The sequence below is a fragment of the Helianthus annuus genome, chromosome 6, assembly GCF_002127325.2.
Source record: "Helianthus annuus cultivar XRQ/B chromosome 6, HanXRQr2.0-SUNRISE, whole genome shotgun sequence".
In the NCBI taxonomy this organism is placed as follows: domain Eukaryota; kingdom Viridiplantae; phylum Streptophyta; class Magnoliopsida; order Asterales; family Asteraceae; genus Helianthus; species Helianthus annuus.
In genome coordinates this window covers 39,557,661-39,574,326 of record NC_035438.2, presented here as the reverse complement: position 1 = coordinate 39,574,326, position 16,666 = coordinate 39,557,661, and the positions used below count along the sequence as shown (strand labels likewise).

At 36.9% G+C, this 16,666-nt stretch overlaps 2 protein-coding genes across 4 annotated transcripts; one reads left to right on the top strand and one right to left on the bottom strand.

The window, feature by feature from the left end:
* Positions 1-7,542: 7,542 nt before the first annotated feature.
* Positions 7,543-9,591, top strand: LOC118479779 (replication protein A 14 kDa subunit B-like). 3 transcript variants are annotated; one of them, XM_035974534.1, is made up of 3 exons: positions 7,543-7,666; positions 8,117-8,372; positions 9,338-9,591. In XM_035974534.1, the coding sequence occupies exons 2-3, from the start codon at positions 8,117-8,119 to the stop codon at positions 9,400-9,402; spliced, it is 321 nt and encodes a 106-aa protein (XP_035830427.1). In that variant the 5' UTR covers positions 7,543-7,666; the 3' UTR covers positions 9,403-9,591. The 3 variants fall into 3 exon arrangements, with proteins under 3 accessions (XP_035830427.1, XP_035830428.1, XP_035830429.1); XM_035974535.1 differs by having other exon boundaries at positions 7,545-7,648; XM_035974536.1 differs by lacking the exon at positions 7,543-7,666 and adding an exon at positions 7,733-7,864.
* A 78-nt stretch (positions 9,592-9,669) lies between these two features.
* Positions 9,670-12,950, bottom strand: LOC118479778 (F-box/kelch-repeat protein At1g57790-like). The gene is made up of 3 exons (XM_035974533.1): positions 12,696-12,950; positions 10,601-11,716; positions 9,670-10,063 (listed from the first exon to the last, which is right to left on the bottom strand). The coding sequence occupies exons 1-2, from the start codon at positions 12,725-12,727 to the stop codon at positions 10,609-10,611; spliced, it is 1,140 nt and encodes a 379-aa protein (XP_035830426.1). The 5' UTR covers positions 12,728-12,950; the 3' UTR covers positions 9,670-10,063; positions 10,601-10,608.
* Between the last annotated feature and the right edge of the window lie 3,716 nt (positions 12,951-16,666).

The following is a 16,666-nucleotide window of genomic DNA, read 5'->3' as shown; positions in this document are numbered from 1 at the left end:
AAATGGGATGCTCGTAGAGGTCCCGAATATACGTGGGAAGTCGAAGACACAATGAAAGAAAAATACCCCTATTTATTTGAGTAAATCTCGGGTCGAGATTTATTTTAAGGGGGTGAGGATGTAACACCTCGAATTTTTGTGTCCAATGATGTGTTAACACGTGTCATTTGATTACACGTGGCATCTATAATAAATGAAAGGACTAATTTTGACAAACCTTGAAAGTATATAAATTCGAGGGTATAAATGTCAACAAGGGTAAATATACTGAATAGTAACCCTAAATAAATGCTTGAACCTTCAAACGAATGTATCATAGATCGTACGAAAGCGAAACACGAAAGAAAGTGAGAGATTACAAGCTACAGGTTAACTGTGTCAACATGTTTAATTATACCTCTGAGTGACCCTTTAACGTTCCCAAGGCTTTGTAACGGTATTATACACTCACCAAAATATAATATATAAATTTCGCAAAGTTTCGTTATGAAACGAGAAAGTTACGATCGAATTCGTAGGAGAAGGGTTAAAAGCGTCAAATATGAAAGTTAAGGCTTTCTGAATAATTAATAAACTAATCGGGGACTTAACAACGCGGGTAAATAACACGAGGTCCTTAGTTGTAATTAACCGAGGGCCAAACCGCAAAGTTACCCCTTTAAACCCGAAAGGTCAGGTAAATCATTACGAAAGATTTCGTTATTAATTACCAGATTCTGATAATCATTACAAAGGATTTTAAAAATCTGAAAAATAGGCCTCTCGCGACCCGCGTAAGGATTAGGCCTAAGTTGAGGCGGGTCGCGAGCCTCCTAAAATACGCGCCTGATATTTGAATATCAGGCGACCCGCATTAAACATACATGGGACTCCCATGCGGGCCGCGTAAAACGCCCAGATGCAGAAAGTTAGTAACTACTTGCCTTTTGAGCTTGTGAATGATCAAAACCTCAATCAATGAGGCATGGGCGCCCCCTACTCGACCCATATCACTTAGGGGCACCTGCCCATCATCCATACTCAGTGTAGCATGTGTTGTAATGATCCTAGAGCCCAAATTTCACTATAAATAGCCACATTATGTGCATAACATTCACACAACACAAAACACATTCATCTGATCATTCCAAGAGCTCTCTAGCATTCTCTTCCGCTCTCTAAGCAAGATACCACTTCTGTAAGTCGTTCACAATCAATATGGTCTTACATTTCCATAGTTATAGCTTATAAACACAACCGTCGTAACTAACGGTTGTCATTACAATAACTTGCAAATGGTTCAGTCTTATGACGAATCAAAAGTGGTTTTGAGTTGGTATTTATGTGGGTAATAAACCTCTAAAAGGGTTCCCCCTGATCACCACTCTAACTATGTCAAATATCGAGTCAAACGCGCACTTAAAAAGTCAACAGAAAGCTATTTTAGCGATTTATGCATAATCTGTAATGTACATACTAAGAAACCTGTTTTGACACTCATAAAATATGATATTAAGTATATAAACTTGTTTACGCTCGTTTGAATCGATCATTTGCTATATTGAACCGGTTCGGAGCCGAATGTCGCAAAAGTTTGACTTTTGCATTGACTTCAGTTCTGACCCGTTTTAGTGAGGTATAGACATACCTTAGGACTCTCTTAGGACCAGGTTACATGATGGTGCAAACCTCTGTGATCGGTTCATGAGTTATCCAAGTCTTTTACGCATTTCCGTTAATCGCCTAAAAGTTGACCGTAACGCCATTTTGAAAATAAAACGAGTATTTCGGACACGTGAACGGACCAGAACCTTGCTTATTAAATTATAAGAATGTCCTTAAAGTTTCACGTCAATCCGAGGTCTAGAATGAGAGTTATGCTAAATGGCGCATTTAAAGTAAACTTTAGTAATTAACGGCGCAATTAGCATAACACCTATCTAAACCAAGATTTCGTCACCAAAACTTTTACCCACTGTATTGAAATAATATTTTGGGAATTTTAAAGATTTTTAATAATTTTTACCTCACTCATAACCTGCGGTTATGGCTACGGTTCGGTAAATACCGAATATGCCCTTTTCGGCCAAAACATGAGTTCTACAAGGTCTTTTGACCCGATTCCCGTTGCTATTGGTTTTAAATAATAGATAAAGTATTTTAAGCTTTATAAGCTGTTCGGGAAACTCAGATTTCCTGTAGAACTCGAAAAGCTCTTTAAAAGTCTTTAAAATGACCGAAAAGCCCCTACGGGGCATAATATTAACTTAAACTCGTTACGGGCATCACGGAAGGCATCCTACTGATACCACAACCTCTTTAAGGCATATTGACTTAGGAAATAAGCGTAAGACTCTCATGGTTAACCGTTTCGCCTATTGCGCGCACGGTTCGGCTTATGAAACTAGTTTTCATAATTTAGCCGATACGGGTCAAATTATATTATTTGGACCCCAAAATCCAGAGTGTGAACCATAAACCCATATAAGACAAGTCTCTGAACTTGTTGGGTCAGAATCACACTCCATTCTCGGTTTTCACCTCTTCGCGCGATTAAACCATATCTATATATATCGGAACCAACCGGTCTAGGCTACGGCTAATATAAGGACCCGTTAGGATTCTAAGAGGTTAATTAAAACCTTCGTTCCAGATTAGGAGCCCCGGTAAAAGCTATCGGCGATTTAATCGAACTAAGGATATATACTTGCAAAGGTAAATACTTTAACTTATTTCCCCTATATGGGCTTGGGTTACGGTATGTTAATACCGCTTGATTGAGCATTATATTCTTCCATCGCTTAGGTGGTTAATTAAATAATATGATCGGCTCATTTAAACAGTTTTGTTTCTTAAAAGCCTTTGGGGGGTTTAATGACCGTTGTCCCGGATATCCTTGGCATCATTTTACGAAATGGCCACGACCATCGACATCCCGGTGTAGGCGTACATCCGGTATATATTGTCGACATTAAATTAAAAGACGTAGCCGTTGGTTTTTATACTACGGTTTTACGCAATGTGGTGTGTCTATAAATCTTTAACCCGGCACGACCCGGGCTACTGAACGCATAAAAGAACATGTAAAACGTTCACAAGATTTTAATAATTTTCCCAAGTTATAAAAGAGTTTGTGCCTTGTGCATTCAAATCAATTTTAAATAAACATTTTCAAATGTGTCAGTTGAATGTATTTACCAGTGTAAACTGACGTATTTTCCCCAAAAAGATTAAGTGCAGGTACTATACGAAATGGGCTGGTATTAGCTTCCTAAGCATCACGAATAGTCTCGCAAACTCGATGCCGTATCTGAATGAACAATATTTTATTATTATTTTGATCCGCTGTGGATATATTCGACTTCTGTAATACATTTGATATTACAACCAGAGGTTGAAGTTTATATATTTATCTTAAGCTTCCGCTGTGCATTTATATAATTGTGTGGTTTGACTATATTGTTGCCAACATCGTCACGGTAATCCCCCACCGGGCCCACCGGTGAGACACGTGGAAATCGGGGTGTGACATCCACTTATTTGCATAAGAGCAACACTAGACTGGGGGGACTTGAAGGGGTAAGGTCCCAAAAACTTCGCTTCGAGTACTGGGACCATACCACAACCTCATCCTTCTAACCCTCTTTAGACCTTGCACGACCGCGCACTGGTCCTACAAATAGAACTTAGAAGGAAAGCAATGAGCAACACGTGCGCGCCAGAAGGAAACTAACAAATCCTTGCGCCGATCTCCATAACAGAAAGGATAAAAAAATCCTAGCACACTTCCGCATAATTAATATCCAGACTTGGATAAAAATAATTTCTCTGATGCCATACAATAAAGAGCCACATAGGATTACAGCTGTGTTCTTCTAGAAGGCTCCATCGTGCACCACCAGTCGGTTATAACTGACTGGTCACGTGGCATCATCCCAGGCTCCCTTGAAGTCACGATGATGGCACGGAATTGAAGAGTGATCTTACTTGCCCACTTTCCACGTGGCAAAACCCCAACTGTTGATCAAAATCACGATCCGTGTGCATACTCAAATCGTTAGCGATTAACGGAGGGAAAATAACCGCTTACGGAAAAGCACTTTCCGTTAATATTTCACCAACAGGTTTTCCCGCCCAAACTTCGGCTATAAATAGAAGGATAATTCAGGTAAAATTCTCAAGTTACATTCACTTCACTTTCACTTCTTCTTCTTTATAAACCATGTACTTATTCTCACGTCGGAGGGTGGTCACGGAGAGAACCCCCATTCACCATGTGGCGAGTCTAACGATGGTTGTTTTGCAGTTATTGTGAGAAGAAGAAGAAAACTCACCCACGAATCAGACGAGGAGATTTAACCCTTTTATGTAGATTCAAACCCCCTGGTTCAGTTGATTCCGGTCAATTAAACCAGTGTTTCTTCAATACGTTACCCTTTAGCACTGTTGTAAAAATCGTTAGGTGCTAGCTGGACCACATTCACATGGTTTAATAAATTATGTGTGTGTGTATTAAGGCCCTTTAGCTACCTTTCAATGATCTCGTGAAGTCCCCTGGAGGTATTAGCATGTGATTCTTTCAACTCAACAATCCTTTTCATTTCTACAATTTCGTCTGCACATAATAAACATATAGTATGTGTATATTTTGGAATCAACTATTTAGCCACAAAACCAAAACTACTGAAACAAATTGATAGGAACTTCATTATTTTGGCAATACCTCCCGTTCATGACTATGATTTTCCAACTACTCCACTTTCATTTTATCAATAACTGGCACTTCTTTGATTACGCGGAGCTTGTTCAGTAGCGACTTTGCTGCTTCTTTCTCATGAATAATTTGATTGTGTGCCACTTCCAATTTTCCTTGCATTTCTCGAATAGCATTCCACAACTTTATGACACTATTCATCAGCCATGGCTAATAATATATAATTAAAATTAAAATAAAAATTAAAACCTATATCTGTTAATAGGGAAATGAAATGAACAATGTTAAATGCCTAGTTGGTCCCTATGGTTTGTAAAAATGAAAAATGAAACCTTTGGACTAAACTGACAAAATGGCCCAAACCACAGGGACTAAAATGACATTTAACTCTAAAATAAAAATAAAACTAAAAGAGTTAAATGCCTAGTTGGTCCCTATGGTTTGTAAAACTTGCAGACTTGGTCCCAGTGGTTTACTAATTACATGCATGGTACCAAAACTTGTCAAAAATGAACTCGCTTGGTCCCCTGCCCTAACATCAGTTAAATATCTCTGTTAAAACACCCCGTGTGCTTCGCAAGTGAGGGTAATTTGGTCCTTTTAGCTCGATCTGATGTCTACTTTTTGCGCTTCATTACTCCTCATTACTCCACCCGACCTTCAATGAATTTTGCAATCGGTGAATCGATATCTGATCGCTGATTGAAGATTTTTTTTAGAGTTAAATGTCATTTTAGTCCTTGTGGTTTGAGCCATTTTTCCAGTTTAGTCCAAAGGTTTCATTTTTCTCTTGTGGATCCAAAAAGATTTCACTGTTGCCATTTTAGTCCACTGGGTTAACTTCATCCATTTTTTCTGTTAACCAGAAAGTAGGGGTGTTCATCGAATCGAATATCGAATTTTCGAATTATTCGAATCGAATTATTCGAATCGAATTATTCGAATAGTTTTAATTTTTCCTTGAATTCGAATTCGATTCGTATTCGATTAAAACCTACCAAATTCGTATTCGAATAAAAAAACCCAAATCGTATTCCATTCGTATTCGATTAAAAATTCGAATTCGAATAAATTCGATTTGATTAAGTTTCTTTTAAACAAATAAAAAGCTATTAAAATGAAACATAAATTTTGAAGCAGCCATAAAGCATAATATCACATTAAAAATTTCCAAATAAAGTATCATAAGTCTAACATTCAAAACAAGAATTCGGGAATAATCACCACAAGTTAATATTTTTAGGGTTAGAATTCTATTGATAGATTTGCTACTTAGGTTTTAGTTATGGGCCATGTAGTGGGTTTGGTAATGGGTAATTTTAATACTTGAAATAAATTTTGAAAATAATTTATAGTATAGCCCAATGAAAGTTATATATGTATTATATATAAAAATTAATAAGTAAAATGTATAATTTTTATTCGAATTTCGAATCGAATCGAATTTGAAAATATAAATTCGTATTTGATTCGTATTCGATTTACTTGACTCGAATTGAATCGAATTCGAATTTATATAATCGAAACGAATTCTTGATAATCGAATTGAGTTTAATCGAATTTTGAATTTTTCGATGTATAATTTTTATTCGAATTTCGAATCGAATCGAATTTGAAATTATAAATTCGTATTTGATTCGTATTCGATTTACTTGACTCGAATTGAATCGAATTCGAATTTATATAATCGAAACGAATTCTTGATAATCGAATTGAGTTTAATCGAATCTTGAATTTTTCGAATTCAAAACGAATTCTGAACACCCCTACCAGAAAGGCAATTCGGTCATTTTATATGTAATTCTGTTAACTAGAAAGACAATTCGGCCATATAAAATGACCGAATCGCCCTTCTCGTTAACAGAAATAATGGATGAAGTTAACTCAGTGGACTAAAATAGCAACAATGAAACCTTTTGGACCCACAGGAGAAAAATGAAACCTTTGGACTAAACTGGCAAAATGGCCCAAACCACAAGAACTAAAATGACATTTAACTTTTTTTTTTTTTAACTCCAGCAAAGAAAAAGTTAAACCAAACGATTCCAAATCCAAGTTTTCATGTTCGATTGAAGTTACCAAGAGGGCAAAACCCCAATTGATTGAAATTTTGGGGCTGCATCTAAAGGAATTTGTTTCTTTTCTTCGTCTTCACCTGTTCAATTTTCTTCGTCGTCATATAATCCGATCCTCCCTCTTCTCTCTCTTTTCTTTAGGTATGTTTTGCTTTTCGTTGAATCAAAGGTTTTTTTCTCATAGATTAATATGTTTAGCTTATGCATTCATCATAGTTATTGGCGAGTTTTTGTTGATCCATTTTGTGTTTATGGTTTTGCTTCTCTGTTTTTAGTTTTTGAGTTAAGTGAAATAACAGGTAAGAAGATAGAGCTTCGAACATCTGAGAAGGGGCAGACGAAATGCAAGTCCATTTAAATCAGGTCAAGCTGAGGTACTATCAAATTTATCATATTGCATAAAATTGTAGCTTTTGAAATAAAAATAGTTGCAATTTTGATGGGAATTACTTATAGATCGTTGGCATGGTTTGTGCAGGGGCAAGAGCAGGAACAAATGCACTGACTGTATTTAAATATGATGAAGCTAGGTACTATCAGATTGCATATTATAAGTTTGGTGCCATCTCCCCACTCTCCTCATCACTTCATCACTGACCAAATCACCCTGACGTGCCAAGCATGTGGGGTGTTTTAACATAGATATTTAACTGATTTTAGGGCAGGGGACCAAACGAGTTCATTTTTGACAAGTTTTAGTACCATGCGTGTAATTAGTAAACCACTGAAATCAGATATGCAACTTTTACAAACCACAGGGACCAATCATGCATAACTCAAACTAAAATAACCCTAAACTAAAGCAGCCGTATCTCCCCTGTTGGCTCCATCTTCTAAACCTAAAAAACAGCCGACAGATCTTCTTTCATTCGCAGGGAAGGTAAGGTTCAATCAGCAGGTAAGCTTCGATTAGCCACCATTTCTTCTCTATTACATTTGAATTGTTTTTTCTTATGGTCGTCGGAAACGCGATCCCGAGTGAACCCGGATCGCGAATTGGATCGGACGAACCAAAACGAAAATCGTGCCATGACCAGCGAATTATGAGTTGGACAACGGGCACTGACTAGCGACCACTCAGATTTGAACTTTTTATGTAATATTTCAAACTTATACGTATATAAAAACACATTGATATGATCCAGGGGGGTTCCTTGGTTTGGAAAAAATTAGTATAAACCTTGTATGATTTGGAAAAAAAAAATAGTGAAAATCTAGCAAAAGGAACCCTTGAAAGTGAATAATCCTGAATTTTACAACACTGCTCTCTAGTTGTTCTATTGGTTTATTTAGATTAGTGGATTTTAAAGTGAATAATACACTTTACTTTAATATGTGTGTTTAACAGATGGATACATCAAACCCAGCTGTCCTTGTGAATGGTGACCTTCTTCGCAGTTATGTGGGTCGCCGTGTGCGTACAGTGGTTCAGGTAGTGAGGCCTGATGCGGGTGGGTTGACCGGGAGATCAACAGATGAAAAGCAAATTGTTGTCAAGGGTCAAATGCCAGCTCCTCTTACTACTTTTGTTGAAGTAATTGGTGTTGCTGACAGTGCACAATCCATTCATGCTGAGATGGTCACCAACTTCGGTGATACATTCGGTATGCCTTTTGCTCAAAGAATATGTTCTTGTTTCTTGAGATGATGGTTTACATGAAATATGTTATTCATTTATTATCTTACATATATATATTTGAAATACAACTAAATCTGCTTTACATACTACAGTAGATGAATGTTATTATGTGTGCCATTGGAATGTTGCTATGACCATACACATGCTATTCATCTTATGGGCTACTTTACTAAGAGGTTGTTTGTTTCCCTCTTAATGGAGCTCTTAATGGTTCAGGCCTCTTACTGGTTCAACACTTAACGGTTCAGACTGTTTGTTTCACGAGCAGATGTCTGAATGGTCCAGACATTTGCCTCTGAACGGTTAAGATTTATACAAAGTCGGAATGGTTAAGACCTCTAATCTGAATTGGTCAGACATTTGCCTCTGAACGGTTAAACATTATACATGCTCTTAATGGTTCAGACTTCTTACTGTCTGATTCAGCACTTAATGGTTCAGACCTCTTATCGGTTCAACACTTAACCATTCAGATGTTGCCAAACAGCCCCTAAGTTTTGTATAACAGCCTCAAATTTTATCTCACGACTATGAGACTACTTTCTAAAAAAGACTTTAGTAGTTTTTATTTTAATGGGGGACATTATCTTTAAATCATCTCGTTAATAGCTGTTTTCGTTAAGGCATTGCTTTTAATTTGTTTCATTGGCACATGTTTTCGATATGTTTTTGGAACATCCTAAGAAGACAAAACTGATGTAACGTTTCTACGGACAAGGGATAGTGTGTTCTGCACTAAAAATGATTTAACTATAAAGGGATGTTAATAGTTTCGATCCCCACTCACACTGTATCTATCATCTTTGCTGCAGTAAAGCAAATAAAAAAAATGATCCATATGTTCAGGACGTAGTTATGCTCCGGTTGATTGTTTTTTGATATGTTGAAATCTCTTATGTATTTATTGTTGTTTTTATTTTGACTATACAGATACAAGTAACTTCAACCAGCTTTGTCAACTTGCTAATGGAGACTTCAGGCATTTGTTTATTTGAGGAGTCAAGAGAGATGAAGGATGCTTCCAATGGATGAATTTTAACTTGTTGGATATTTGTTTTTTCTGTTTTTATGGGCTTTTTAACTATTGTGACATTTGGTATCAGTGATCTGGTGGTAGTAGTAATGCTAAGTTTACATATTGTGCACCCTTATGTGTTAATATAAAAGTCTTGTTTGATGATGCTTTTTAAATTTAGACATGATTTACACAAGTCACTTCCTCAACCGGTATTCGGTTTTGAAAAATAGACGCGATATGAGAATGAGAACCGGGGTGGTCAAAACCAACAACAAACCGGATAGTTGGTTTCGATTATTATCAAACTAGCCTAAGCATGGTACAAATTTAAATTACTTAACAAAGATGCAAATGGTATCAATATGCATCATCAAGTGTTTGATCAAAACTCTAGTACATTAAGCAAGTATTATATAACTATCTAATCTGCACTCTGCTGCTGCTACTCAGCACTGTGAACCATTTTGGAAGCTGCAATCTGGGGGCTGCTCTGCTTCAGTTTAAACATAATATACATAAAATGCTGAGGCTACTTTCATCCTACTTATTCAAGTTTACATTTGCCAAAGGACCAAGTACTTATTCTTCGCTGATGCTTCATGTGGCTCCGGACATCAAGACGTGTGTAATGAAGTACGCTGCAAAAGATAAAATGTGGTTTAACCACACATAAAGTAAATGATGTCTCGAGAAATTTAAACTGAAACGACTCAAACATGTTAAAAGTCATAGAAAGTATATTTTTAATCTTTCGAAAAGTTTTTTCTCCTAAACACTAGAATATCAGTAGAATTATATAATCGTCTAACTATACTTCATGATGCATTAATTCTTTCAAAGAATAAAAAAAAAAACGTCGATTAAAAGTGTTTAGGAGCGAGCAACCTGACCTATATCGAGAACTACATGTTTTGAGCCTTTGACACTAATTCTTTATTAAAGTTATGAAAAATGTGGATAAAAAGTGTTTTACGATCAACTCAACACGTGCCAAAAGACATGTTTTGACCCATTACCGAACCTGCTCTGCATGAAATGCTTTTATGCAGTAACTTTGTAGTGTCTAATGATGCTAAAAACACTACTTCTCATGACAAGTTAAACTATAAACAAAGTAAATAGTATTATATCAAAATCAAGACAGCATACAAAGAGAAATAAAAGTCGGAAAATACCTGCTCCTCTAGCCTTCCCAGCTGAAGGTTGAAAGGTCATCAGGTGGTTCGACCCAAATGCTCTCAAACGGATCTTGTTCGCCCCAGTCATGACACTGTTTCCGAGGGTAGTATCGTTTCTGGTCAAGAGAGTACGATATACACCGTTTTCCATAAAACCGAACTTTAGAGAAATAAACACTGTTTCTCATCATTCCAAGAAGATCCGTTCTCGCGTGTGACGACAAAAAACTCGCAAACAACGTCACACCCTCAAGAGTTTTCATCTCTACCCACTCCTTATTCACCTGATCTAGCTTATAAATAATAGGGTTTTCACTATAACACGTGTATATAACAAAAATATCGCCTTTATGCTCCGCCATAAACTTCCCCTTCCACCAGTTTTTCACAAAGAAATTATCGGGACAACGAGGCGGAGGCACGATACGGATACTCCACGTGTGCTCTACTGGATCATAAACTCCCAACCAACCAGTTAAACTTAAACAATAGAAAAGCCCGTTGCAGAAAACGAGCTTATTCCAAATACTGCTAACAAACGGCAACCGATTATGGTAATTAACAGTGGTCCACTCGGTTGCACCAGGGTGACACGTGCTTATAGCAACAACGGTTGGACTCACGTGTTTAACTGTAAAAAGAATACAGTCTGGAGACTTTGGTGAAGTTGAAAATGCAACTATTTGGTAGGTCATTTCGAATCGTGGTAATTTAATCATTTCCCGTGTGAACGGGTTAAAAAATAGAACACGTTGTGTTCTTGGTTTGTATAGCAATAACCAGCCGTCTTTATTGTAACAAATTCTACATCCGTGTAACTCGGGTAATTCAAGAGAGTATGTTTTCCGTTGTGACGGGTCGTAAAATTCGAAAACTCGGCCGAGTTTCGGGAAGTACATGAGCCATGGTGGCTTGTTGACTTTTCTAACCGATAGAGCAACCGAAAGCCATCTTTTGCAAACGGAAGAAGTGCGAATGTTGTCCTTTAAAGTTAACCGAGAAATAATTAGTTCCAAAAGTTCTACCGGGAGGACCGACCATGTCTCGTGATGCTCCTGCTCGTCATTTTCTTTCATTGACAATCTTTTATCATCTTTAAATGTTTCTGACAACCTACAAAAAGAATATCATAGTATCAAAAGAGCGACACTGGTGTAACAATTAGATAGGGGCACGTTCAATATAGAACCATGAAATTTGTACAGCTTAATTTTCGCCTCAAACAAGATTTTCAGAAATTTGCAAGTCTTGAATTTTGACAACTCAAGAACCTACATTTATAATGTGACATGGATGCGTTCAATACATAAACATGACTCGCTTTTCTAGGGACAAAAAACAAGATTTTGAGAAATTTGCAAGTCTTGAATCTTAACAAATCAATAACCTACACTCATAATTTGCAGGGGCGCGTTCAATACAAAACCATATGACAAAAAACAATCGAGCCGGGGGTCTCACTGGAAGCAGCCTTTCTATTCCTACGGATTAGAGGTAAGGTTGTCTACATGTTACATGTTACCCTCCTCAGACCTTTGTTTTGCTATTGGTGGGATTTACTGAGTATGATGATGATGATGACGACGACAAAAACAAGACTTTAATGAACAAGCAAGTCTTCAAATTAAACAAATCAAGAACCTACATTTGTAGACATGAGACACAACCCACTAGCAAATTCTTATAATCTACCACCAAACACAACCCCAATCCAGATCAAACCCTAAAAATCAAATCTTTACCAAAAACCCTAAAACCTAAATTGACCAATCTTCACAACAACCCAACCAAATCCACCACAATCAAAACACACACATAATCACTGAATCAATCTTTCAAATAAATTACACAAAATTATCATCCATCCTCTACAGAATCTCAAATTGAAAACCAATTTCACCCAAATCCCCTTAAAACTGAACATACATACCCAGTACCTAAATTGCAAAATCAGACACAGATCTCACATCCACAAACCCTAAAACCCAAATCCCTCAAAAACCCATTAAAAAGTTTTCATTTTGATAACAAAAACAATCAAGATTCATGTAATCAAATCATAATTCACTCAAATTGGTTCAAGAAACCTTACAATCTGAGTTTTCTTCTCTTTCTTCCCGCCATAACAGGTCCGGATTAAGCTATAACCAGGACTCTGTGTGTGTGTGTGTGAGAGAGAGAGAGAGAATCAAGAGAGAGAGAGAGAACAAGAAGGAGGAGATATGTAGAGATGATGGTGGGAACCGAAGGACTGTTGTCACGTTGCAAAAGCACACATAGTATTGTTACTGTAACACGTGTAAACAAGGGAGGGATCTGGTGTGATGGGACGCAGGGTACGTGGTGGTGGTAGCTAATGAGGGGTTAAGATTAGGATTACGGGGTGACGTGGCGGGATCTGGTTGGTTGAGGGGTGAGGGTGTTTGGGAATGTGTTTGGCGGTGGTCTTTGTGTTGATGTCTGAAACTACGTCACATGTGGAATTGAATTACGTTTTGGGATTTTTGGGTGCTTTTTATCCTTTGAGAGGAGGGTAAATGTGTAAATGACTAATTTATGACGTGGCAATCATGCTTTGGGTTGCTGATCAAACCATAATTATAAGTAGAGAAAAATTCCCGGATAGTTCCTGTGGTTTCGTATTTTTTCACTTATAGTCCCCAACTTTCTAAAATTACCTGAATAGTCCCTAACTTTTCATTTTTTGTTCCCGGATAGTCTCTGGGTCTAACTTCAGTTTGTTTTCTGTGATAAGTGGGTGCGAAATGACAAAAATACCCTTTTCTTTAAAAGGCCAAACCACAAGGACTATCTGGGCATCTTCTTCATTTTTAGAGAAAAACCCCACCACCACCACACTTCAGCTTCAACTCCACCCACCATCACCATCACCCTCCTCCACCATCACCTTCTTCTCTGCAATTTTCTTTGAAGAAACCTAAAACACCCAAGAAACCCTAAACCCTAGTTGTAAAATTACAAATTAAAATTAGTATAAACCACTTGACATTGGAAAAGCTGGAGTGATATAACAGTTTTATAATCGATTGTTTTCTCTTAATTTTACGAATAAAGCACGTCAATTAAATTTAGAAGTTAGAAGATGAACAGTGGTGATGAAGAAGAAAAGCTTTATGCTTACAAATTAAATGTAATGAAATTGAAATCGGATGAATACAAACCGCTCTTCGTCGACTGAAAATGTGGTTATTATTTTATTTCTTTGAGAAATGAAAAGTGGGTTCTGTAAAATTGCAAAGAGTATGTTGTATTCAGACGGCAGATTATATGCAGAGTATATGGTTGTATCTGTATGGCATTAGGCATATATATGAATTATGTGTTTGTTGTGTTACACCAAATGGCCCTTTTTGTGACTTGGGTGTGAGAGAGACAGAGGAGGTGATGAGGGGGGTGTGAGGTGACTTGGGTGTTTTAGGGTTTCTTCAAAGAAAATTGCAGAGAAGAAGGTGATGGTGGAGGGTGGAGGAGGGTGATGGTGGGTGGAGGTTGAAGATGAAGTGTGGTGGTGGTGAGGTTTTTCTCTAAAAAGGAAGAAAATGCCCGGAGAGTCCCTGTGGTTTGGCCTTTAAAGGAAAGGGTATTTTTTTTCATTTCACACCCACTTAACAGAGAAAACAAACTGAAGTTAGACCCAAGGACTATCCGGGAACAAAAAATGAAAAGTTAGGGACTATTCAGGTAATTTTAGAAAGTTGGGGACTATAGGTGAAAAAATGCGAAACCACAGGGACTATCCGGGCATTTTTCTCTTATAAGTATGAAAATCTATTATACGAAGTGAGACTCATAGTTGCATTGGGATGATCTGTATCGTTTAACTAGAAAGTGAAAAAGTTTCCGTTTATGACTTATGAACAGTAAAAATTTAATTTATTCAATCTGGCATCATCATCGCGTGCTGGACTATTTGGTATGCTCAACATAAAGCTTGCTTCAACAATGAACCGGTCAAGACCGATAAAATTATTGGAGACGTTAAATCGTTAAGCTTCCTTTGGATTAATAAGCGTGCCAAAGCGGCAGGGCCATCCTAGAGAATGATAGACAAATTTTTAAAATTTAGGCTCCCTCCCTATAATATAAACTCATAAATCATATATATAAAAACCATGGTTCGACGATTTTGTGTTGGATTCGGTAGCTTCTGATTCTGAACACAAAATATTGCAAGAATGGAAACCCAATCGCCAATGATGATGATGATGGAAACCCCCAAGCGTTGGTGCCTTGTTTTGCTATGTCACTGGAAGTGGGAAACCCTAATCACTGTTTAAGTTTTAGCGCTCTATCCTTGTTTTTTTGAGTCTTTTACATATTTGGTAAGTTAACATGTAGGTAAATAGGAGTTTTTTGGGTCTTTAATTATACATTCGGTAGGGATACTCGTTACACAATCGCCTCACTAAACAAAGGTAGTGATCATCTTATACAAACGTCTCACTCTTTTAAAGGAAGTGATCACATACTACGTTTCACTAATCTCATGTGGTAGTTATCACCAGTATCTCTAATAACTAAACAAACCTAGTGATGTCCTTTACAAATACTTCAAATAAGCTCAAAATATACAAGAATGCATAATAGTTTAGTTGTGGAACAACCCTTTTTTTGGCTCTGTTCTTGATCTTGAATCTCTCTATTGGATTTGAAGTTTAAATCTCAAGGGAACTAGAGAGATTTATATTGAATCTGTAATTAAAAAAGAGTGAGTGGAAAATGTTGGGGGCTTGTATTTATAGTCAAAGCACAACAACCAAGAAACTAACACTAGACAATCCGACGGACGATTCCACGGTTGATGGTATCGATTGTGGACCGCCGGGTTTTTCCTTTTGCTTATGTTCAACTCTTTAACATTGTGCAACGACTATAAATGACTACCAACACTTTTTTCACACATATACCTCTGATTTTTGACTTTTCAAATCATCCAATACACATATTTCCATATAGATGCTTACTTTTTAGGGTATAAGGAGTGGTTAAACACTTTAAAGTGGCAAACCAAAAAACCGACCAATGAGAGCGCGCCATGTCAATTAGGCAAAAGTGTTTAAACTTTGGTGAAAAATGTTGGCAATGGTTTAAACACTTGGTGAAGTGGTAAACTATTTTTTAAAAAAAAAAGGAAAAAGGTGTGATTGGTTGAGATAGGAATGGACCCCACCCACAATACCCTCCCTCTCTCTCCTTCTCCCTCTTCTCGAATCGGTAATCCATCACCGATTTTGCTCTTTTGCCGCGTCCCAAGTTTGCCGGCGGCGGTGTTTGCCGCTCGGCAAAGACGTTTGCCGTTGATTGCCGCGTCCCACACCGTATCCCCTTAATGATGTTTTGATGGTTGGTGAAACAAAGTTGATTTCTTTCCATTTGTAGAAATTCTTTATCTCTAACTACTACCATGACAATCTCAAAATGGAAAGAAATCAACTAAAGTTTTCATTTTCAAATTTCAAAATCCCTTCAATTGATAACAAACTAATTTAGTTCAAAAGAGATTTTTATTTGTAAGTATTCTTAAGGAAAATTGTTTAGTTATATTTTAGTTAATTATTCTCTCTAACTTTCAATCAATTTTCTTCATACCTTGATTTTTATGGATGATTTTTCATAGATAAATCTTGTATCTTTAAGTCTTTAATAATTGTGACAAATTTGATCTTAACTTTTGAATATTCCAATATGTTTGCACTTGATGAATGAATGTATTGGTTGATTGTTGCACTTGATGAGTTTATTTTATGCTTGTTGCTTTGATCATGTTTACACTTCAACATTCATCCAATACTTGACGAATTCACTTTCTATGGGATCTTAGCACTTCATATTCTAATTCTTTATCATCAACTTGAAGCATGCATTTAAGTATCACTTTGATTTTACTAATCTTCTAGTATTTCATCCTCATGCTTGCAATATTAAGTAACATTCGAGCACTTCATCACCATACTTTAAATATACATTAAATGTATAAAGACATCTCTGTGTTATATGTATGTTTACGAACAACAACCTAATAACACAAGTTCGTAATTTCAG

Bases quoted from the DNA above. Each gene is read 5' to 3' on its own strand.
- LOC118479779 (XM_035974534.1), top strand. From the start codon at position 8,117: ATGGATACATCAAACCCAGCTGTCCTTGTGAATGGTGACCTTCTTCGC. The intron at 8,373-9,337 runs GTATGCCTTTTG...TTGACTATACAG, and splicing joins CAACTTCGGTGATACATTCG to ATACAAGTAACTTCAACCAG.
- LOC118479778 (XM_035974533.1), bottom strand. From the start codon at position 12,727: ATGGCGGGAAGAAAGAGAAGAAAACTCAGATT. The intron at 11,717-12,695 runs GTAAGGTTTCTT...TTCTTTTTGTAG, and splicing joins AAGAGAAGAAAACTCAGATT to GTTGTCAGAAACATTTAAAG.